We start from the raw sequence: 25138 nt of genomic DNA, 5'->3' as shown, positions 1-25138 counted from the left end.
TTGGAGGATTGTTAAGCTCCAGGGCCAGGATACTGAAAGTCACACAAACACCAAAGCACCCTGGGCCAGGTGCTAGAGTCTCTGAGTGGGTCTTGGCTCAAAAGCCCAGGCTGACCACTTTCATCCCAATCACTCACATTTAAACGCCTGCCAGTAATACAGGTTTAAACTTCTATAATTAAAAAAATATATATCCCATTTGTGATTTTTGCTAGTGAAATGTATCACAAAATTCATCTCACTTCCCTAGCCCCCTTTATATACAAACATCCCCCCCGCCCCCATCCATACACTCACTCAACTCAACTCACTCACTCTCTCTCAAATACTGGTTTGGTACTTGGGATGTTCACCCTCTCCCCAATACTGAGAAGGAAAAAATAAATGAACACAATTAAATGGCATAGCTCAACAACTTCCCCAAGTGAAGGTTTTCTGAACTGGAAGACAAGGCAGATGCAACACTTAACCAAAAGAATAAAGTTCCTTACATTGGAGATAGACTACTTGAGTTGCTTTGTTATAAGTTGCTGTTTTGACCATTTAAAGCAAAAATCACATTTCCTTCTTTGAGATTTGAAGCCAATGAATTATTAGCATTTGACAAAACTATGCTAAACAGTATCTTTTTAGGAGGACCAGGGGTTGAGAATGTTTTCCTCAAGTAAGAAGCAAGCTTTATTTATTACAAAAAAGGGGAGGGAGGGAAATAGGGGGAATGGGGAGAAAAGTTTCACACAAAAGCACTACAATGGTAACTCCCTTTGGTAAAAAGTGTAATAAATGTCTTGTACATCTGTTTGTAAAGACTAAATCTGAAGCCACCCGGTACTGTGGTACACAAGAAGCTAGAACAGTTATGCTAGCACATCAAAGCATATTTCCTTTAATAAAAAAAAAATTGACAGTATGTACATTATTTACAAAAAAGAAGGGGGGGAGGGGGAAATCACGTTAAAACTTTCTCTGTGTGCAAGAGTGTGTGTGAGAAAAGCTGGTGGATGGCACTAGGCTAGACTAGTAAACAAGCAGGTACAAAACAGTTCCACTGGAGCTAAAAAGGACCAACTGATTTGACCTTGGTGAGTCAGGGGCTCAGGGACCAGAAGACAAGAGAGGGAGGCATGAGAGGCAGGGCAATCATCAATAAACAAGTCCACAGATGCTCCCAAAGCCAAGCTACAGGGCCTAGTTACCCTGCAGGGATCTGGATGGATGGGAAGAACCCAAAGAAAAGGACATCTGGTTTGGGAGGGTAGAGGGCAGGGGGTAGGGACATGGTTTAGAACATTTCTGAACTTAAAAAAGTCCTTTCCTATCAGTCTTCCCAAATGCCACATCCAGGCGAGCATTTACAGTGTCCGGTTTGCTCATTCAATGCCCAGGCTGTGGGGAATAAGGGCTCAGCACCACTGGGGTGGGCAAGCAAAACCGCCTTTGTCCATGCCTGCATGACCCTCAACAGGGACCCTCCCCTCCCTCTCTAGGGCATGTCCTGGAGTCCCAGACTCCTGGGAAATACAAGTCCCAGCTTAGCTTTAAAAAGGATCCATGTTCCAAAACTTTAGCCCGCTGGGGAGAGGCTGTACCAAGCTGCCCACTAGTCAGGTGGCCATGTTACAGAGACACAGTGAGGTCTGAAAGGCATCGTGCTTGTTTCCCTGATGCGCGGGGACACACACGCCACACATCCATTCTGGTGAATTACGGCGTCTTGAATATCGTGCCGTATTTGACTCGGTACTTGTTAATGCTCACAAAGTGCAGGGTCTCTGTGTCACAGGTGGTAGTGCAGGGAACCAAGCCTTCCAGCCCCTCTCCCATCAGCCATTTGTTGGTCTCAGCTGCCATCTCACGGGTCACATGTTCCTTGGTCCATTTGTCCACCCAGGCCTGGAACCGCTGGTGCAGCCGCTTGCTTACTCGTTCATGGGACTGCCAAGAAGGTAAAAGATGAATCTAGCACCATAAATCTTTGTAAACATTAAATCAACTTTTTCCTTAAAAATCTTATATTAGGTGGCTCATAGGACTAAGAGACAGACCTGGAGATGGGAGGTCTTGTATTTAAATCTGGTCTCAGACACTTCCTAGCTTTGTGACCCTGGACAAGTCACTTAACCTCAATTGCCTAGCCCTTACTGCTCTTCTGCCTTGGAAGCAAGACACAGTATTGATTCTAAATGGAAAATAAAGTTAAAAAATAAAAACAAAAAAATTCATGTCCAGGGTCAAAACAGAGAAAGATGCAGACTCATATTCTTGACTTCAATCCTTGCTTTATGACACTTTGGGTCAAGCGAGGCTGAAGACCCTCACTAACTATTCAACCAACCTTTTCTGTCTATTTGTTCTATTTGCCTTTAATACCACTCATGCATTACCTTCTTATCTGAAAGTCTCCACTTTGCACTATGAATGGGAACTCTATGAGACACCTAGGACAGGGATAAATAACTGCTCCATGCCTTAGAAATGTCAGGGAAAGACTTTCAAATCGCATTTCAATGAAGAGAACTGTATAGGCCCATTAGCCTTTAGTCATCCAGGTAAGCAAAGAAACTGAGGGTGAAAGGATTAAGCTTCCAGTTCTCAAATCTGGTCTTCTTAATGGCACCACCTTAATGGGAGGGGAACAACATCTAATCATTTTTGAAAATCTCCAAAGGAGCCTCACTAACTCCATGTGTTGTCATTTTTGACCAATGTGGTATTAGCTACAAGAATGACTAAATAAAATGCACAATTAATAAAGAGCTTCTCAATTTAGTCTCAGACTCAAACTGCTAGAGCTGAAAGAAATTTGAATTCATCTGTTTCAACTCTTTGACTATATAAGTAAGGATCTGAAGACCAGAAAGAGGATTTGACTTGGAAGAGCCACAATGTTTGATTAGAACACACTTAGTTTTGATTAGAAAACCTAGAGACATACCCATTGATTTCTCTTCTGCTAAACACACCTCTGAACCTTCTCCCCATCTAGTATCAGCTAGCTTCCCACCCACCCCCACTCCCGAATTTGAGGAGAGAGAATTAGGAACAGGGGAAAGAATTTAAGTTTCTTTCCTCAAACCAGGAGGCTGGGGGCCCACCTTCAAGAATCTGTTGATTAGCAGCCTTATTCAGGGAAAGGAGAAGAGAGAAAAATACCCATTTGTTAGGTGCTTCTGCTGTTACCTGCTGGGCACGAAGCAGAGCTGTCCTCCGGTACATGTAATCCTCCGACTTGATTACATACACCATCTTATAAGAATTCAGTTTGAATCGACACTCCAACTTGTCCAAGCTCTCCACATTTTCCATGGTCTTCTTGCTGTTCCCGTCTTTCCCTTCCTTCTCTTGTTGTTCCCGTCCACGCTGACATTTACGAATGCGCCTTAGATTCCTACAAACCAAAGAGTCCCTGTTGGGATCAGCTCTTGTCCTTGAGGCTGATTTGGAGAGACCACCTGGGCACTGGGCCACTTTACTTAGTTCAGCCCGAGGACAGCATATCCAACACCAAAGGTCACTAATGAAAGAGAAGCCAGGGGGCACAGACTAGGGGGAAATCTCTCTTTTGGGCTCTGTACTCCATGCTAAGGATGTAAATGCCTCTCAGGGCTTCAATTCTGAATTTGGGAAAGAGCAATGATTTTCTTGCTCCCATACCACCATTTTTGTTTTAGAATGGTTGTCTGTAGTTTCAGATGAAAAATCAGAAATCTCTTATCTCTGATAAGTTATAAAAAGCAGGCCTTCACTAATGCGCTCATTTCCCTTCTGGGAGATGATGAGAATTCTCTGGGTTAAAAGCAATACAAACTATAATACAAAAGCCTATCAAAAAGCAGGTTAAAAAGATAAATGGAAAGATAAGGAAGTCAATTATTTTCACAGACATCTAAATTTAAATTTCTGAATGAAATCTACTCTACTCTGATGGATCAACCCAAGATCAGTATAATTTCATGTTCTTTACCAGATACAACATGTTTCACTCACCTGGGAAGAAATACTGGCTTCTGGGCCAGATGCTCTCTGAGTTCTGGGGAGGTAGTATCTGAGTTTACATAGCGCTCAACATAGTCTGACCATCGCTAAAAAGAAAGACATTTTTTAAAAAATGGGTTGTCACTATTCAAACTTAGTTGCCATAACTTCATAAACATTTTAGAAAAGTCCAAAGTCTATATACCTCAAATTTCTAACTGAATGCCTATATGCAACAAAAAATGTTTATAATTAAATGTGACAGTAAATATCATCTTTTGCATTCTCACATTATAAAAATTAAGCAGGGAGGTCCAGGTCCTCACCCATATTGCCACTGATGAAGGTGGAATGTCATATGGTAAAAGAATCACTTCAATTAAATGTTTATATTCCTCAGGAAATATAAAAGATGTACATGATGTGTTCATGACCTCAAGGTTATTGACATTCAAGTAACAAGGTGACATTAGAAGGGATTTTGGAAATAGCCTGGCAAATTCTCTTTATTTTATAGATAAATAAATGCAAAAAACCTAGGCCCAGATTCGGAGAGTCAATAAATAATAGGGCACCTGGATTCAAACCCAGGGCCTCAGACTCCAAATATAGTATCCATACTGTGAAAAGGAATGATATAAAAAAACATAATCAAGTGTGGAAATCCAATATGGCAAACCCAATGTGTGCAGCAAGCCAAAGTTATGGGGAAGGCTTCAGAGAGGAGGCACATTTCCCCCCAAGGAAGCTGTTCTTAGTTTTTCTAATGAAACCCTGGTCTGTCTTCCCCAATTACCAAGTTTATGTTAGTCTGTTTAGCTATGACATTGTCCTAGGAAAATTTCAATTTTTTAAGGGTAAGTACTGCTGTTTCTACACATGCACTCAAACAGCCTAGTTCAGGCCTGCATCCCTTTTCCTCTGAACTATCTCAATAGCCTACGTCCTAATTAGTTTACTTATTCCCAGGCTTTCTCCTCTGAAGTTTATCCTTCCCTCAGATACTGAAATGATTTTACTGAAGTGCAAGGCCAGCCATGTCACTTCTCTACTCAACAAAGTCCAATGGTTTCCTAGTATCTCTTAGAATAAGGTAGGCTAGACAATGTACACAGTGAATAAACATAGTATTGGACTTGAAAGCAGTTAGTAAGAATCCTGCCTCAAGACCCTTATTAACTGGAAATTGGTTCCTGGTAGTTTTAAATAAGAAAAGGCTCAATGCCACATTAGAAGTGATTCCTTCCATGCAGTGGATCCCAAAGGATCTCCTGAAGAATCCTGCCCTTTAGCAAGTCTAATGGAAATGACATACATTTTTATGACTACATGATGTCACAACCTTCCCATGCTGAACTCTCACAAAACATGATAGCTTTGTGGGGTGAAGAGGAGACAGCCAAGCATGATACATGGCAGTCCTGCTAAAAGGAGAGCATACTACAAACTGTAAGTTTTACTTAAAGGTAGGAGGCCTAGCCTACTACTACAATCACCTCTGGCTGATTGACTCATACCTCTGCCTCCACGGGGTCATCTGAGTTTTCTTCCTCTGTGTCTAGTAGCTCGATGGTCAACTGAACTTGGCCTCTGCTCTGAATGAACATGAGCTACAGGTGAGAGGAAGAGAGGGTTAAACTAAGTGATAAAGTTCAAAGGTTATTTTCATATACATTTATATTGTCACAGAAAAAAAGAAGAGGAAAGTACTGAAAAATATTGGCAGCTAACAGCAAGATATAATGAAGAATGTTTGAAATACAGAGTAGTATCCCATTTGTTGCTAATAAACAGGTCAAACTCAAGGGTTCTGTTCCAAGTTTACTACCAGCAATTTTATTAGTCTCATGCAATGTCAATGCAACACTGAAGCCTTCATTTAAGGAGCAAGATGAGTCTAACCATCTCACTAACAGAAGTTAATCACCAAGTCACAAAGGGACTATCCTCTCCAAGGTACTAAAACCAAATGGTCAACATACAGGCAAGAGCGAATAAGAGAGCTTAGGCATTAGTTGGTCAATGGCATATAGACAGGGCCTTCTATACCCCACTGGTATGAATGCACTCTTACTCAAAAAGGACTGCTGCAGAAGATGTTGATGCATGTCAACAGATTTATCTAGATCAAAAGCTGTCCTACTACTTCCAGACATGCATCCAGACACTGGGCAAGCAAGATTTCCATCCATATAAGTCTTTTTTTAAAAATCTTTACTTTCTGGGCAGCTGGGTAGCTCAGGGGAGTGAGAGTCAGGCCTAGAGACAGGAGGTCCTAGGTTCAAACCCGGCCTCAGCCACTTCCCAGCTGTGTGACCCTGGGCAAGTCACTTGACCCCCATTGCCCACCCTTACCAATCTTCCACCTATGAGACAATACACCGAAGTACAAGGGTTTAAAAAAACAAAACAAAAAAAAAATCTTTACTTTCTGTCTTAGAATTGATACTAAGTATTGGTTCTAAAGCATCAGAGCAGTAAGGGCTAGGCAATGAGAGGTGCTAAACTGACCTCCCCAGGGACATTGAGATGGGAAATGTCCAAGTTCAGTTTGAACCCAGGGCTTCCTATCTCCAGGTCTGGCTCTTAACCCACTGAGCCACCTAGATGTCCCCATCCATATAAATCTTTAAGGACAAATCCTTTTAGCCTGAAATCAAGCAAATGGTAACAGTGATGGGCAATCAAAATTGAAAAGAACTTAAATTGCAACTCTTACCATCTTCCTCATAGGAAGAGGTGTGGTTTGGTGAAAGAGCACTGGGTCAAGAGTTAAAAACTTGGGTTTGAGTGAGAGCTCTGCTGTTTGCTTGCTGCAAGACCCTGGAATGTAACTTGTCCCTACGTCACCAATCAAGTGGGGAATAATCCTTGCAGGACCCATTTGTCAGAGTTGGTCAGAAAAATCAAATAAGATATGTATAAAAAACTCTAAAACTGTTAGGCACTATAGAAATGGAAAAATTAGTATTATAAGTGACAATTTGGGAGCAAATAATTTCGTTGAATCAAAACAGGTCTATGATTAAGTTATTCCTCCACTTGGATTCTTCCTGCCATCCCTCCTGGGAATACAAAGCTTCTGAACAGCTCTCACCTTAAAGCAGTTCTCATCTGACATGAGCTGTTCTGCTTTCCGCTGATATGTGGATTCCATGAGAGTTCGAGAGGTCTGTGTATTTAGGGTGCCACCTGTGGCATTGTTGCTGTTTTCTGCCAAGTAGAGGTCAGTCACTTGTACACAAATCTCATCACTCACAATGTGCTGGAGCTAAGAAGATGAAAAGTGAAAAGAATGAGAATCTCAGAACATGGACCACATATATATTAAGTTAACAGCTCTACTATTCTCACATTATTTATTCAACCTCTTTTTGCTCATTCTATCTAAGAATCCCAAAAGTTTTGCTCTGAGATGAAAAAAGAAAAAGCAAAGGGGAAAAAAAACATAATTCTATAAGAATTACATTATTGTGAAAGGGAAAAAAGATGAAGCTAGGTCAAATCTTGAAGCATTACTGGTCACCTACCAATAGACTTTTATCCATGTGCTAATTGATTAACACAATTGATAGAATACTCACAGAGTAATTTAGAGTTAATTAGCTCTGCACTCATTTAAGAACCTCTACAACAGATATTTAGAGAATGATTAACAGTTGTAATTGCAGGATTGCCTTATAAATACTGCCTTTATCAAATCTGGCAGTCAGAATATTTTGGAATATTATTAACCATATCCAGCCTCTTTAAGCATTTTAATTTTAAAATTAAAATTCCCTCCGAGTGGAAAATTCATAGAATTGGGGCAAAGTTAAAACAGAATTAGAAGAGTTGAAAGCACAAAGCGACATCCCATTAGGGTCTACTTTATTACTTTACAACAGTCTGAATTCAGGAAGCCTTGCTATTGGTAGGAAACACTAATTTTTTTTTGAGGTGACAATAATTATGACAACTCAAAATTTAATAAAAATAGGAAAAAATAAATAAAAAATGATTTAGAAGAATAACTGTGGGGAACTGATCCAATCATTCTGGAGAACAATTTGAAATTATAAATAGAGCACAATAAAACATTGCTGGGTCTATTCCCAAGGAGATCAGGAAAAAAGGAAAAGAACCTATGTTTTAAAATATTTCTAGCAGAATTTTGTGGTGGCAAAAAATTGGAAATCAAGGGGATGGTCCATCAATTGAGGAATAGCTAAACAAATTATTATGATGGAATGCTATGACTATGTCATAACTAATGATAAGCTGATTAATTTTTTAAAAATTTGGAAAGAACTAAATGAGATAATGAAGAGCAAAACAAGTAGAACCAAGAGAACATTAAATACAGCTACAGATAATATTTGAAGAATAACTTGTGAATATTCACCTCCAGAGAATGAACGGAAAAATGGAAACACAAAAGACACAACCTATATATATACAGATCTATTTGCCAGATGATGCCTTCTATGGTATGGAGAGGGGAAGGAGGGGCTGAGATCCCAAAATCTATTAATTGCTGAATGCCTCCTCTTCACCCTTCCATCCCTCCCTCAAAAAGAATAGCTAATCACACCAAAATAAAGCCTGAGTTTTAGGAGATAATCAGAAACTAGAAGTCATCTTCAAATACCATTGGTGGTTGAGGAAAGTACATTCTTCAAGTTTGGCCCTAATTAGTAATCAGCAAGTACTAAAAAGCAGTGAAGAATCTCCTAGAGATTGTTTCCCTAAAATAAACAAGGATTTTTTTATATCACCGTTGGTGTTCTGAAAAAAGTAGCTGGGAATACTGAAAAGTGGAACTTGAAATTTGGGGAATCCAGCACTGGGTAAAAGGACAAAGGTCCCAAAATATTCCACAGAAAACACCTGTGCCAGCTTGGTGCCTTCTTCATTCTGATGCCACATACATAGCAAATGGCCTTTTTATCTTAACTTCATTTCCAAAATGGGCTTTCTTATTGGCAAAGGCATTTCCCATTTGTCAAGAATTACATCAGGGCAAGCCTAGAGACGGGAGGTCCTAGGTTCAAATCTGGCCTCAGACACTTCCCAGCTGCGTGACCCTGGGCAAGTCACTTCACCCCCATTGCCTAGCCCTTACTGCTCTTCTGCCTTAGAGCCAATACACAGTATTGACTCCAAGATGGAAGGTAAGGGTTTAAAAAAAAAAAAAAAAAAAAAAAGAATTACATCAGAGTTGTAATACAAATCAGTCCAGTTGAAGTTAGAGTTAACAGGCCAAAGACTCTACAGTGATTTTACAGTCAGATCTTGTAAATTCACACTCACCTCTAATGCTTGTTCCCCTGTGATCCTGGGCCTCAGTTTCCTCATCTGTAAAATGCCCAGGCTAGACTAGATGGTTTCTGAGGTCCCCTATAGCACTAGTTCTAAGGTTTAAAGATTCTATCTTCTTGGATATATGACTTATTATTACTTGTCACCTCTCTTGGTCCTCTGGTTCCAATTGCCCATCTACATCCTGACAAGAATTGGACTAAATAATATCAAAAGGACTCAGTCCTAACTCAAACACTAAAGGTGTAGATTGGCCAAAACAAGAAACCAAAGCCTATGGATAAGTAGGCATCTTAAGTTCTTTCCTTCTAAGCCTTTCTTGCTGTAAGATCCATTCTATTGGACAAATCCAGTTGCCTTCTTAGCTATTGTTTCTGTTTAGTAATGAAAGCTAAAATTCTCTGTTGACTGGTTGGACAGGAACCACCATGTAATGGTATTAAGGATAAATGGCTGGCCTCAGACACTTCCCAGCTGTGTGACCTTGGGCAGGTCACTTGACCCCCACTGCCCACCCTTACCACTCTTCCACCAAGGAGCAATACACAGAAGTTAAGGGTTTTTAAAAAAAAAAAAAAAAGGATGAATGGATGGTGAAACAGAAGAAGAAAAAAGCAAGGTTCAGGAAAGATCTTCAGGGTCAGGAAGACTGCATGAAAGTAAACAGGGAGAAAAGACTCAGCAGAGAAGAGGTGAAAGTTACAAAGGAAGAGGATAAAAGTGATAAAACAAGGTCTGAGTAAAGGTTCAAGCACACAAGTAGAGTCTTGCAAAAGGAAAAGGACATGAGTCAGAATGAGAACAGAAATTATTAAAATAGAGATACTGAGGAAAGAATAGCATCATGACTCGAGCCCTTTGGAGGCAAAGGAAAGAAAGCCTTCATCAGATCCATGTCAAGTAGGAGATGAGGCAATCTGCTCTGAATGAAGAGTCAGAATCTGCCTTTTTGGTGGGTGTATTCAATGTAACCACTGAGAGGAAAATTTCACACTGAATTAAGTAACCCATTTCAAAGAAGCAATGACAGAATAAATGAATAGACCATGGATTCAGTCTTAATATTCTCCCTAGCAGATTTTACTATTCTGGGAGCAGGCATCTGGAGTAATCCACAATTAGTAATGGGCAGAAGAAGACACCAAAGGGTCAGGGAAACAAGTGTCTCTAGGCATCAAAGAAGAGTGTTGAAAGAAGCTGACTGGTACGCACTCTAGGGAGGGGGGCAACTGAAGCGAAAGGAATGAACAGAGCAAGAGACCATGACAAAGGCAACAAGTAAATAGTAGACATGAGATAATTAGAAAGGTGAAAAGTAGGGAGACTATTATTGAAAGCAAGAGCTCTGTGTATAAGATTCTGGCCACTTTCAAGCTATGGCTTTAGTAACTATCTTGTATGTTAGTCAATGACAAAAGATGATGCTACATTTGGACTTTGAAAGAGAGGAAGTGGCTTCAAAACTGATGGCTGAGAGTAGTTTGGAAGTGGCATTAAAAAGAACAAAAGGGAAAATGAGTCCTCCTTAAGAGGCTGGAAGGAGCAGAAAAAACATCCTCATCCTTCCCTGGAGGATGGAAAGGATTTGGGGGAAAAAAAGAAAATAATAATTCTATTTAATATTCAGTGCCATGATTCAGTTAAGTGAAACCTACTCTCATTTCCCAAAGAAATGGTATCAGGGAAACAAGTAGAAGGCAGCAAAATGGACCAAGGGCTAAAGAGTTAGACTAGGAACAGGAAAGGCCTGCATTCAAATCCTGATGGACATCAGCTGTGTAAGCAAAACAACTCTGAGGTCCAAGTTCCCCAAATGTAATATGAAATAATACCTCTGCTGTATCTACCTTGTAGGAATACAGAGGTTCCACAAATGTACTATGCAAACTTTAAAGCCCTTTTCCAGAGATTCCTAATGAAAGTTTTATCTTGCATATTTCACTTAAAAGACAGTCTACGCATGTAAAAATTAGTCACCTTGAAGCTTAAACTGCCTTCACTATGTTATTGCACCATTTAAAAACAGGTCTATCAAGTTTCTGATGGACATTTCCCTCTGCATATTTCTTCCCTCTCTAAGAAAGCCAACATGCCTTCTAAGAATTTCTATTCTTAGAAGAATTCTAAGAGGAAAAGAAAAAAAAATCAGCAAAATCTATTAACAGATCCAAAAAACTGAGTTATTACTTTTGAAATTACTTTGTAAATGACCCAGAAGCATTAACTCCATTTGATCACAGAATTTTAGACATAGAAGAGATCTTATTCTAAGTTAAATCCAACCAATTCCTTCATTTTACTGATGAGAAAACTGTACCTGGGGACAGAATTGGGATTAAAATCCAGGCCAATTTGTACCCCAAAGAGATCATAGATAAACAGACTTGTACAAAAATATTTATAGCTGCGCTTCTTGTGGTGGCAACAAACTGGAAAAGGAGGGGATGTCCTTCAATTGGGGAATGGCTGAACAAACTATGGTATATGCGGGTGATGGAATACTATTGTGTTAAAAGGAATAATAAACTGGAGGAGTTCCAAGCGAACTGGAAAGACCTCCAGGAACTGATGCAGAGTGAAAGGAGCAGAGCCAGAAGAACATTGTACACAGAGACTGATATACTGTGGCACAATCTAATGTAATGGACTTCTGTACCAGCAGCAATACAATGACCCAGGACACCTCTGAGGGATTTATGGTAAAGAATGCTGCCCGCATTCAGAGGAAGGACTACAGGAGAGAAAATATATAAGAAAAACAACTGCTTGAACGCATGGGTCGGGGTGGACATGATTGACGGTGTGGACTCGAAACTACCACACCAATGCAACTACCAACAATTTGGAAATAGGTCTTGATCAAGGACACATGATAAAACCAGTGGAAATGTGCGTCGGCCATGGGTGGGGGGAGTGCGGGGGGGTGAAGGGGAAAGTAGGAGCATGAATCATGTAACCTTGTGAAAAATGAATATTAATAAATGTTTAAAAAAAAACCACATGGGTAATAAAGGAGTAGTGCCAGGATCTGGAAAAAAAAAAAAAAATCCAGGCCAAGTCCTACTGACTCCTTTTCCAGACTTCTTTCCGACAGATCAGGTGCTTTCCCAATGACAGCCAAAGGTATTGAAAGGAATTCTAGTTCAGATCCCCTTATTTCAGAGTTAAGGAAACTAAAGCTCCAAGAGGGGCAATAATTTGCCCAAGATCACAGAGATAACAAGTAGATGAGGCCCAGGTCTCACATCCAAGTCTTCTAATTCCAAATCCCTGCTCTTTTCACTATACCCAGGGCAACACAATCTAAATATTACCCATCTACTATAATCATAATTATCATTAGTATTTCTAATAATGCCTACACTGCAGTCATACTAAAAGACCCAATCATTTCTCAAACACAAAAGGCACAATTAGTTGTGTTTACAATTATTTTTCCCCAAATGTTACAATGAATAGGGATTTTGAAAAATGCATGTTTTAAAATATAAACTGACCCACTAACTGTTCCAAGATAAATACAAGGTCATTTAACATAATGTTAATAACATGGATTAGCTAAGGAAAACAAGAGGCACCACAGCAACATTTTAGCCAGATCTATTTACAAACAAAGGAATTACAGTCTTCTGCAATACTGAAGGCAAGGATTCAAGAAAAGAGGACCCATGGACTACATCCTTTTAGAGAATTCAGAGCTCTAGGCAAGGCATTAGAATCAGTTTTCTGGGTAAGCTATTCATTGTATTCTCATTTGTTTTTATTATGGTTGTTTTAAATAACTAACTGGTAAAGCACCCAGTCAGAACTCACAGGGCTCTGGGTAAATAACAATGAACAGGGATAGGGGAGGTAGCAGAGTGGATAACCCTGGAGTCAAGAGGACCTGAGTTCAAAATTGGCTTCAAACACTTCTTAGCTGGGTGACTGAGGGAAGTAATTTAACTCCCATTGTCTAGTCCTTGCAGCTCTTCTGTCCTAGAATTGATCCTAGGACAGAAGAAGGGCTTAAAAAAAATTAACAATTAGAGCAGAGAAATAAAACATAATCGTCCACCATAACACACCAAAACAAAGGGAATCTCTGTGAGAGATGAGGAGAAAAAGCAAGTGTCTGTTATATGCAAATATTAAAATGCAAAAAGATGGACCTTAAAAGAAAAGGGAGCCTCATATCCTTGGAGTCAGCCCCACGTGATCAGCTCACCCTCAGAACTTGCCAGCTTCTGAGCTGTAGGTAGTGGGGTGGGGAGTAGCTGGATCTGTTATATGACATTTGAACTACCATAGCCAACACTACTTCTCTCACTGTGGACTACAAACAATGAAGCAGAAGACCCCAGAATCTTGGTCAAGAGAAAGATCAAAGTACAAATCATATGACTCTAAAAAACAAAGCACAGGTCTTCTGATAAGAGAAAAGAAGAGATTTAAAACCCTCTCTATACATTCTCTACTCCCACCAAAAAAATATATGCAGGCTGTTTTTAATAGGAAACTACATTTCTAGATCTAACTAAAAGTCTTTTTTGCTCTACCTGCTAAAGGATTCTCTTTGTAAAAAACTCTACCTCATCTCCAACTTTCCCTTTCTCACCTGTCTGACAATACTCTGGATCAGTTTGTCCATGGTGAAGGCAATGTAGGCATGGATTGTGAACATCTCTCTCAGGGAGTCCTCATACTGAGACGAGTCTATGTTGCCATCCAGCAGGCTCCGCACCATGTCCAGGAAGGCTGGGTAATAATCTTCAACATCAACGTCCACTGTCAGAAAGAAGTGAGATGATTAAAGCCAAACACCAAGCCAGGGCACTTCCCATGGGAACCCAGCAAAGCCAGCCAATCCTTCAGGCTGGATATGGCCTATATACTTGAACAAGTGGATAAACTATCAGCCCAGTCTGGCCAAGAAGAGGACACCGACTCTGCAGCAAATGGCAGATTCTAAAATTAAATGACCAACCACTTCACAAAGCTGGCTTCTCTGAGTGATTCTGAGAGCCCAAAAATATCATCTTGCTGAGTGCAGTAGAACGCTATTCTCTGGGGTTGTATTACAGCAGAAGTATTGGGCTCCAAATTGAATGGGGATGGGAGGAGGAAAAGAGTATCAATGCTCAAAGGCTGAGCATTGTCTCCAGACAGAAAAAGAAGAAAATAGGATTATCCTCTAGGACAGCGATGGAGACTCAGTGTGCTGTGTCCCATCTCTGCCCCCTACTCTAGACAGAGGAGAGAGGAAGCGCTCCCATTGGCTGCTGGGCAAAGAGGCAGGGAAGCCTGGTGGAGAGGGAGAGAGCAGCTCTGCCCAAGTCTCTCTACCTTTCTAGTAAACTCTGGTGGGCAACAGGTGCATGCCCAGAGGTCTCTACATGCCCTTTCTGGCACACGTGCCATAGGTTCACCATCATGGCTCTAGGACAACAAGAAGTGATCTACATTTAATGACAGTCTCTGTATACATTTGTCAGGGTATTTTTATTTAAGAATGGATCTTCAACTATACTCTTTATAAACTGATTAGAACAAACTGCATAGGAATCCTTTCACACCCACTGGCTAAAGTAGAATCAAGCAGCTATTTAGTAGCTACTTAGCAACAACTAAAGAGAAAAGAAAAGATGAAGGTAAAAGAAATCTGAGATGGCAAATGAAATTGCCTAGGTCTTATGCTCATATTTCTAATTTCAGAACCTTGTAATTTTTAAAGGTAAAATCAAATAAAGTTAGGAACTCTCTCCAGAGAAGGAATAAAAGATTATTTGGTTAGAGGAAGCTAGATGGCTCAGAATAGAAGGTCTTGAGTTTGAATCTGGACACAGACCCTGGGCAAGTCACTTAATATCCACTGCCTAGCTATTACCGCTCTTCTGCTTTGGAACCAATATACAAAATTGATTCTAAGACAGAAGGTATGGGTTTGGAAAAAAAAAAAAAAAGAAAGAAAAGAAAAGATTATTTGGTCAAAAGCATTAACTGATGTACAAAAGAGAAAAACAGAGCTTGACAAATAACATAAGCACCCTGAAAGGATGTGGCCCTTTTGTTTCTATTATTTCTTCTACATTTCCCCTGTTTCCAACACCTCTGGAAAATTCTGTAATGACCAGTTAATTATATAGTCAAAGGGGAACAACCTGTTCACTAGTAAGAAAGAAAACAACTCTCACTGCTATGGGACATCAGCCCCAAGAAATTTCAAATTCTGACCAGGGCTTTAGCCCTCCTGTGGCAGAGACTAGGGAGCTTAAGGTAACCTCAAAAACAAGTGACCTATATTTATAGTCTGTCTATGCCTACACATCAATATTACATGTATCTATACTTTTACCTATACCTTCATATATCTATATCTATACTTCTCTACATATATATGGCATCATTTAAGAAGGAGACAATCAAGGTAGCCTTATGGCCTTAAATATGTCATTCTAGTTTCATTCCTAGGGGTATAGATTATAGATACAGATAATTATAGTACAGGTATAGATCATAGGCACAAAGATTATAGCTATATTTTTGATTCTATGTATAAGTATTTTGTTGTTTAGTTATGACCCTGCGGACCATATTGTCCATGGGGTTTTCTTGGCAAAATATTAGAATGGTTTGCCATTTCCTTCTCTAGTGGATTAAGGCAAATAAAGATTTGAGGGGCATGCCTAGGGTACCACAGTTAGTGTCTGAGATCAGATATGAACTCAGGTCTTCCTGACCTCCTAGGCCCAGCACTCTAGCTACTGAGCTATCTAGTTGCTCCTTTATATATCAATATAGATTATATGTATAGGAAAAGGTATAGATTATAAGAATCAGTATAAATTATAGGCATATGTATCAATCTGTATTGAAGTATAAGTATATACTTCAACTACCCTAATGGCCAGGTATTTTTTGGAATAGCAGTTCCTCACACATATACATCCCTGGCTCTACAGGGCCCTGCAGACATCACTAAGGAGACCACCTTCCTCACCACTAGCAGTACAACTGCTAACTGTATCCAGTTGGCAAGGTTCCAAAAAGTCCCAAAGAATACAAAAAAAAGTTAGCCTGATGTCCTTTGTAATTGAGGTACTCAAAGGACCAAACCAATAGTTTTTCACCTACAGAAAAGGTAGTGTATGTAGTAGATTTTGGGAGTCAGGAAGACCTACATTCATATCCTGCTTCAGCTATCAGAAGGGAACTCAAAAACGTCTCTTTCAGACCTAAATCTTTAGTTCTATGATCTCCGTTGTCCATTGTATATGAATTGGTGTGGCTCCCTTGGAGTTTGGATACAGGGAGGCAAGTCATATTTGTATCCCTGATTAATGAGATCTCTTATATGGGCATAATAGTCTCTGTCTATCTTTGGGTAGTGGGAAGAACACAGTGAACTAGTTGGAGCTAGTCAGATTAAGTCACCACCAAATAAACCTAACTCTGAGTAAGTCCATATTGGCTTCTGAATAAGAATTCTGATTTGCATTTTATCACTACTACTCTTCAATTAAAAAACTAAGCACAGCAACAAGATAAGGTCAATGAGAGAGTAGTCAGCAATAATAAGACTGCCTGGGGAATTCAACAATAGCTGTCTAACCCTCTTTCAGACAAAGACTGTAATGGTTCTGAAATAACAAAAGATAGACATTTTGGGATATGAATTCAAGATTGTTTTGCTTAAACATATTTCCTAAAGGGGATTCTCTCCCTTCCTCCTCTTCTTTTAAAGAGGAGAGTGAGGGGGAACAGCTGGGAGGCTCAGTGGATTGAGAGCCAGGCCCAGAGAAGGGAGGTTCTGGGTTCAAATCTGGCCTCAGACACTTCCTAGCTGTGTGACCCTGAGCAAGTCATTTGACACACACACACACACACACACCCGCCCCCATTGCCTAGTCCTTACCACTCTTCTGCCTTAGAACCAATACAAAGTATTGATTCTGAGACGGAAGTTAAGGGTTTAAAATAATAATAATAAAATAATAAAAATAAAGAGGAGAATGGGAAGGAAAGGAAATAAACATCTGATAATTGGAAAACAGAATGGGGAAAAAAGAGAAGAGACTAATCTGCCCATCCAACTCCCCTGCCCAGTACTCACTGGGCTCTTTGAGTCTGAGTTGGATGGCTGGGCTGTCACTCTTGTCCCGCTTGATGCCCAGCACTTCCCGTTCCCATTCCCTCTCTCGGTTTTCTTCTTCAATCTGTCGTTCAGCTTGAGAACAAATTCTCAGCAGCCTCAAGCACAGAATCTGGTGCAGCCGCAGGAAGATATACCAGTTGTTGTTGACATAGAAGAGATTGTAGACATCATCCATTCCACGAAACTTCTGAGCTGCTGTGTTGCTGAACAGCAGCTTTGATTTTGGGGGGCTGCCACCCACCCCGTTGTGCTTTTTCGCAGCCCCTGTGGCTTCATCCACATCCATTTCTTCTTCCTCTTCCTCTTCCACATCTGAGAGGTCCCCTCTCTGGGCAAAGAGCAGGTCTGGAATGAAATGATGCATAATCTGCTTGATTTTATATTTGTCTTCTTTCTGGATGCCTGTTTGCCTCTTTACATGGTGGATAATCAAAGCAGCAGCATCTTCCAGTATCTGCTTGTCTTCATAGGCGAGAGAAAGGTGTGGGCCAACAGGGACTCCAGAACTATCTTCTGTAGCCTGCTCTTGCCTCTGGTGTAGGAAAGACACAAATGGAGTACACATTAGCTACAAAGCGGATTCAGGCCACTAGGCAACTCTCATAGCTACTGAAGAAATAAGACATGTGAACCCCACATGGTAACACAAAATGTAAAGACCCAAGAGTTAATATCAACATATCAATACTAATAGTATCCTACTAAAATGAAGAACATTTATCAAAGTCCTTAAAGGTACCGTGGGAAGTTTTGCCTTTATTTGATGGGTGATGAGGGAGTATGAGAGGAACGAGAATGAAAATTTCTAAGCAGGGACATGATAGGTGCATAAAAATGGGTCTTTATGATGACATGCCCAGCCATAGCATGTAGGATGGTTTGAAGGAGGAGACAGAAGAAAAAGTTCTAAGACGAGGATGGAGGCAACAGATAGGAAATGGAATGGGGAAGATATGAAGGATCTACAGAACTTGATAAATATCCAGAATGATAAAGAAATATATCAAGACTTGAGAAAACCATGCTCATCCCTTTCTGTATAATATATGGGCATGTCACATGAGCCAAGAGAGGAGTATCCTTCTGTAGATAGAATCTGGGTATTTGAATCGAGGTATAGGGTATAGTTGATAAACCAAGTCCCTTCCAACTCAGATACTATAATACCCACACTGTAATCCCAGAAGAACTAATACTGATGCACACAATCATATTACAGATGAGAAAGGGCTCTAGGGCAGTGTTAGTATCACACACAGAGAAGATATTTCCCAGCTTACTTCATCATAGATGCTCTCTATCTCATTGAGTAAGCTCTTTGACCTCAGGACCTTGGTGTCGTTCTGTTTAAAGTTGATGCCCTGGTGGTCTAGGGACTTCAGGTAATACTTCTCATTTTGCTCTCTCCAGACCTTGTTGAATCCTCTCTGAGCTTCTCTCCATTCTTCCTCTTTCATCTTCAATCTTAGATGGACAAAAACAAAATAAAAAGAAACTAAGTGCGCAGAAGCACAAAGAACCAGACTCTTCCCTACTCAGGTCATAACAAGCACTTCGATAATACTGAAATACACTAGTTTCTTGCCTCTTAAACTCTTTTGATTACGTCAATGCCTCCATTTGTTTTAAACAAAAATTAATGCACAAGAGGGAGACTACTAAAAAGCTCTCAGTCTCTCATAGATTTCAGAAATTTGAACTGAAAATACTAAATTTAAAGAGAATTACCAAAGGCCCAAATAAAACGTTAAACACTAATGTGAAAAGAAGTAAATAGATGCCTTGAATAAAGGAGAGGCAGCTGAAAACCCAGTTCTCTGATATTAACACAACAATAACAACAAAAAGAGTTTAAGCAGCAGAGATAAATAATAGGCATCTTAGATAACTAGAAGAGAAATTTACTACTACATGGCGAAAAGACATTCAGGTTAGATTAGTTGTAACCCTAGCTATTGAATAAAGAGAAAAAAACAGGTAAGAGTCTGTGCAAATCAAAATAGCATTGGAAGATTCTGGTTTATTAGGGAAAGTTATTCACTAAGGACTTAATTTATTTGGAAGCATTTTTGAGTGACTGAAATAAAAATTTGAACAACTCACCTAAGACAATCCATTGGGGCATGACAGAAATGAAAATGGAGATAAAAACTATGAGTAATATTGGAGCAAAGAAATTAACTCTGCTGAATATTCTGTAACTTAAAAGTTGAGAACTAAACCCCACTAGAACCTCTCTTCACAGGTAGAGAGAAAAAGCCCATTCTAGATGCTTACTCTCTGCCACAAGAAGAAAGAGACATCTAACAACTTAAATCTAGTCTTTAAAATATATGAAGGGAAAAGAAATGTATATTCCTGGAACTATTCAGGAACAAATAATGAATTTTCACTAAAATATGAAATGTTTCAGTTCTCAGCAGTTTCAGAAGTATTTATATCACTGGTCACAAATTAATATTTTGAACGCTAAGCTAATAGAATACAGAGAAACCCTATGATGAAGCTTCTGAAGTATCTTCATCCACTCTGTATCCTGGTGCACGCACACATACTAACACCCCAGTCTGGTGGTTTCCTTATGAGTTTGGAAACTTTCTGAAAAAGGATCAATAAAGAAACTCCCAAGTTTCTTATTCAGATTATTTGTTTCTTTCCCAATGCCTCCGGGTCACAAACACACTATAACATGCAATCTTTCTCTACTGCTTGAATGATACCTTTTCAGAACAATGGGGACAGCAATGGATGGGTTCTTCCTCAGGCCATCAATGATGTCAGCTGCTTTATCAGCATAGATTCTCTGAAGAGCTTTGCGGTGGATCACCTCTGAGGAGCCACCCAGGGTGTTGTCTAAGCGGAATTTGGCCTGTTCTTCAGCAGATAAGCGGGAAAGTTTCTTCTGAATTGTCTCTAGGACCCGGATGGTTGCCAGATTGGTTTCTAAGACCACATCAAGCTAAGAAGAACAGAAAAAAGTCAGTACATATTTATTTTTAAATTTTCTATATGCCTTGAATAGAGGACACTCCATGACTAAAGCTGTCACTTTTTCCTAAATAGCAAATATGACTTCGTTAAAATCAATCAGGGAGGCAGCTGGGTAGCTCAGTGGATTGAGAACCAGTGGATTGAGAGGCCTAGAGATGGGAGGTCCTAGGTTCAAATCTGACCTCAGACACCTCCCAGCTGTGTGACCCTGGGCAAGTCACTTAACACCTAACAGAATAAATTTCAGGATGCTAAAATCAGTCATAATTTTTTTTAAATCCATCACTTCATTCAAAATTAACCTTATCCTACACATAAGAGAATTCATTCAATATAGTGTAAAGGCAACAACAGTTAACATTCTTAGGCATAATGTTTATCTTGTTTAAAAGCACATATTAACATTTATTTTAGGACCAGACTGATTTTCCTTCATAAGTTGAACAATGGAGCTGTGAATTCTTGGCCTTACCATCATTTTTCAACCTTCATTTGGCTCTAAACAGAATAACCAGAACACAGAACATTGAAGACAGGCAGGTCCCAAGTCTTACACATCAACAAAGCTATCCACACATTCCTCAAGTAACATCCATCTCATACTGCCCACCTAAGGCCTCTAATCAAAAACTGGCAAAAGAGAAGTGGGCAACCACTGAGGAAGATATGTTAATTAGAAAAATAAATTGGGTTCCCTTCCTAGCAACTAAATCCAACAAATATTAGTTGCCTACTAGTTGCAGGGAAGACATTGTACCAGACACTAGATAAAATTAATTTTATTTAAAGAGTTGGGTTTTTAAGAATTTTTTTAAAAAGTTTTAAGAGTTGCAAAGTCTCAGAATATACTTCGTATATTCTGACTGAGACTCTATGTATGCTTCTTAAAGCAAGGCTGCCTTTTCACAGTCACCTTCCTAATGCTGGGCATTGTGAGTTTCCCAGAATTTGCCAGGCAGTCAGAAGCTTTATTAAGCTAGGACACTCTGTGAGATCGGCAGTGACATGGGAGAGAACATCTGCATCCAAACGATAGCCCCTACTGTGGCTTCATCCAAAGCACCTTTCCATGGGTCCCATGGAGATAAGCACTCTGCTGCTTGCCCCTCACAACCCTGTGAACAGGGCAAGTGACCCTTTCTACATGTTTCTGACCTGTGGGAACAGCATAAGAAGCTGGTCTTGTCACTGACCCCTCAAGCAGTAAAGGCCTCCACACTTTGAGGACAACCCACCTTTGAAGCAAGCAGGGAGAAGGAAAATACCTCTTTAAGAAAAAAAAAATAGCATTTCATGCCAAACAGGAATTACACTTTCATATAACAATGAGTATTTTTAAAAATCAGAGTGCACCTTACTGGCAACTCAAAGTCTCGGAGAGTTGTCTGGGCAAGGACATTCCCAGAACAGGTCAAAGGCAGGATCTGAAAACAGGATTTTCCATGGCACTGGCATGTTTATTCTAATACTTTAAGCTTGGGGCAAGGTTGTCTTGTGGCCAGAACCTGGGTCTCAGAGTCAGAAACGCTAAGTATACCTTCTGCCTCAGACCCAAGCTAGGCGACTGGCCACATCACTTAAACTCTTTTATCTTCATTTTCTTCATCTATCAAGTAGGGGGATATCCCTCCCATGGTTGATGCAAAAGGTCAAGTGATGATACACTTTATCATCCTGACCCTGGGCAAGTCACTTGACCCCCATTGCCTACCCTTGCCACTCTTCTGCCTTGGAGCCAATACTCAGTATTGACTCCAAGACAGAAGGTAAGGGCTTTTTAAAAAAAAAGAAAGAAAGAAAGAAAGAAAGAAAGAAAGAAAGAAAGAAAGAAAGAAAGAAAGAAAGAAAGAAAAGAAATAACAGTTTCAAATTTAAACTCCAGAAATGCAAAAAAAAAAAAAAAAAAAAAAAAAAAAAAAAAGGAATTCTAGGTTCAGCTAACAAACCTCACCAAGATGTCTGTTGTAAAGCAGCTCAAAGATGGGGGAGAGAGAAGAGAAGAAAGAGAAAGCACAAACTCAACTGTCTGGCCAAGTTTTGCCCTCTGTTTCCAGACCTAGCAGTCAACTCTCCAACCCCCTACAACTTCAGAAATTTAAGTAAGGTAAAACTTACCTCAAAGCGTTCATCCTCACATCTATAGATGTGCTCTTCATACTGTGTTTTCTTTGAGCTGACAAAAGTAGAATCCTCAGACCATGATGGGAAGGACACCCAGGTATCATTTAAAACCTTTGGGGAAAGGTATAGAGAATTTTTAAGCAAGATTTTAAACTTCCTCCCATCTTTATAAATATTTCTCCCTTTTAAAATATGATCTCACTACCCAAGATAAAATAGGTCGTTTCTAGGTGACTCCTAGAGAACAAATATCATGTGAAAGCCATCATTTCCTCAGTTTTTCTCCCCTAAGATTTCTCCTTGGTTTTCTTCTCTAACAGTTATTTATTATGTTTATAAATATAATAATAATATATATATTTATTATGACCTCCAACCAGAACTGTGTTTACAAAAGGCTGAGAGAAGCACAAAATAATAAAAGAATTTTCCATCACAGCAATTTGTCACTCTTAGAGAATTTCTGGCTTCCTTGGACCAAATATATACATTCTAGACACATCTAGCTCTCTAAGAACATGAGGAAGCAAAGTGGATGAGATTACTGACTCAGCTGCTTCTTACCTCCTTACACAGAGGTGTCCGTCCTGTGCATTTGGGCTGCTGGTAGCTCTTGGGCAAGGCTCGGTAGCTTGACCCCAACCTTTTACAGGACGCGTAATCTATCTCCATGGCAATGCCTTCTGTAGCACGCTCTTTTGGAAATGTCTCCAGGTGAACAGATTCCTTATACCCAAGGAAATTCTTAAACCACGTGAATAATTCTGGGAATTTCCTAAAGAAAGAAGGCAAAAAAATTACTCAATACAGCTATATCTTAACATGCCACGCCTTTGCTTCCAAAAAGAAACACAAGGTGTCAGAATTCTCCTCCAGTCCTTCTTCTAACCATTTCTCAATGTCCCAAATTCCCCTGGAGCCTCCTGAAGTCTCTGAGTATCCTTTTCCATGTTAGCTCAGGAGAGATATCCTTATTCATCTCTGCCATTCTGAACTAACATGGAAAGGGGACCTGAGACAAAGACTGGGCCAAAACTTAGCTATGACTCTTTGGATCAAAACAGAAAGCAGGGAAAAGCCTCCTAAAGAGTGTCCTGTTTTCCTTTACTGGGCCTGAAACAATTTTTAAAATTCCTGTCCTCTCTTGTTCAGGTAACATCAACTACCAATGTTCACTTAATTCTTGAGACCCAAGAATGCAATGACTGATCAAGTCTCCATGAACAACAAGAAGCCTGGACAAAATGACCTTTAAAGTGATCTCTCACTTTAGCACTCTGTGCTTCTAAAGCACCAATGCTCCTCCCCACTATAATGAGTTGGTGTCTGGGCCCCTGACTCCCACTCACCCCAGGAAAGGAGAAACAAGCTGCACAAGCTCGGGCCTAGAAATGACCTCTTGGTTAAAGATGACCAAACAGCGCAGGAAATTTTCATAGGCCTCTGTGCTCCGCAGGGCTTTCCGAACCTTGGAGAAATGAAAGAGGATGATAATGGTGAAAAGAGGCAGACACACATACCCAAGAGGAACCCACGATGCTGTGGTTACCATTCTCAGTGTGTCCAGACAGGCCCACAGCAGGAATCTTAGGGATGACAACACTTTGGAATAAATCACTTCTGGCTCCTGACCTGACACAAGCTTTGCACAACTGCACTAAAGATAACTGTAAGCTGCTCAAGAGATAGCACAGGTACAGAAAAAGCAAATGAATCAGAAGAGTACACGTGGGAATGAGAGGGGACTGGCATTCTGCTGTTTGGAGCTATGACAGCAACCACCCAGATGTTGACAGCTGCCTTTTAGGAAGGAGCTATCACTGTACTACAAGGTTGACCTCAAATCATTGTCAGCAAGGCCCACAATACCTGTCAACAATCCTCATGATTGTTAGATTGATTAGAGTTAAACTCCACCCACTGAAAGGAAGCTTTTTAGGGGGAAGGGAGTCAGGCAAAGGAAAATGCAACCTGGAGTTCTCTATACCACTGCCTAGCATTTAGGATCCCTCCAGGTTAGATCCAACAAATTCCAATTGTGGGCATATCACTTAACCCTTCCAGGAGGAACACCAGAAGCCATGAAATGGTAGAATTCCCACTGAGTTAAATATTCCAACAATTAAAGGATTACAACATGACATCAATGCCCAACAGATGAGGATTTTACAGACATTACAACTTAACTGGGATATTCATAATGCAGAATTTTCAATGGTACTTACAAGATCACATCTAGGTATTTTGAACAGTGAGTTCAAACATGCACGTGCACTTGTACATGTGTACACACACACACACACACACACACACACACACACACACACCAAAAGCAACTGAATGGCCATGCCAATTAGTTCTAACAGAACATCAAGCAAACACTTGAATAACAAAAGGCAACCAAATGAAAAGATCACATGAATACCAAAAGACAAAACCCATGGGAATTTTTCTGAGCATGGGTAGGAATCTTCTTCAGGCACTTCCAATGATCCAAGGTGGTACCAGAGAACAAAGGAGGTAAGATAATATACAGGACCAGAATGTTATATATGCTGTCAGGTCCTTGTTTTGTAAATTAGTTTTGTAGTTAGTTTGTAGGTTATTAGTCAGATG

General features: G+C 40.0%; 1 protein-coding gene across 1 annotated transcript in view; it reads right to left on the bottom strand.

Annotated features, from left to right (window-relative positions):
* Positions 1–654: 654 nt before the first annotated feature.
* The window catches only part of SIN3A (SIN3 transcription regulator family member A), a 39114-nt gene continuing 14630 nt past the window's right edge, over positions 655–25138 (bottom strand). Inside the window, exons 9-20 of the mRNA XM_044662829.1 lie at positions 23872–23990; positions 23087–23297; positions 22517–22633; positions 20131–20369; positions 18691–18874; positions 17369–17942; positions 13874–14043; positions 7073–7246; positions 5493–5585; positions 3988–4082; positions 3181–3388; positions 655–1935 (exon numbers count right to left, since the gene is read on the bottom strand). Coding sequence (XP_044518764.1) covers positions 1705–1935; positions 3181–3388; positions 3988–4082; positions 5493–5585; positions 7073–7246; positions 13874–14043; positions 17369–17942; positions 18691–18874; positions 20131–20369; positions 22517–22633; positions 23087–23297; positions 23872–23990 — 2415 coding nt within the window. The 3' untranslated portion in view covers positions 655–1704. The remainder of the gene's footprint in view (positions 1936–3180; positions 3389–3987; positions 4083–5492; positions 5586–7072; positions 7247–13873; positions 14044–17368; positions 17943–18690; positions 18875–20130; positions 20370–22516; positions 22634–23086; positions 23298–23871; positions 23991–25138) is intronic.

Source organism: Gracilinanus agilis, chromosome 2 (genome assembly GCF_016433145.1).
Source record: "Gracilinanus agilis isolate LMUSP501 chromosome 2, AgileGrace, whole genome shotgun sequence".
Lineage (NCBI taxonomy): Eukaryota > Metazoa > Chordata > Mammalia > Didelphimorphia > Didelphidae > Gracilinanus > Gracilinanus agilis.
Note: the sequence above shows the minus strand (reverse complement) of the source record. Positions and strands in the feature narration are given on the sequence as shown.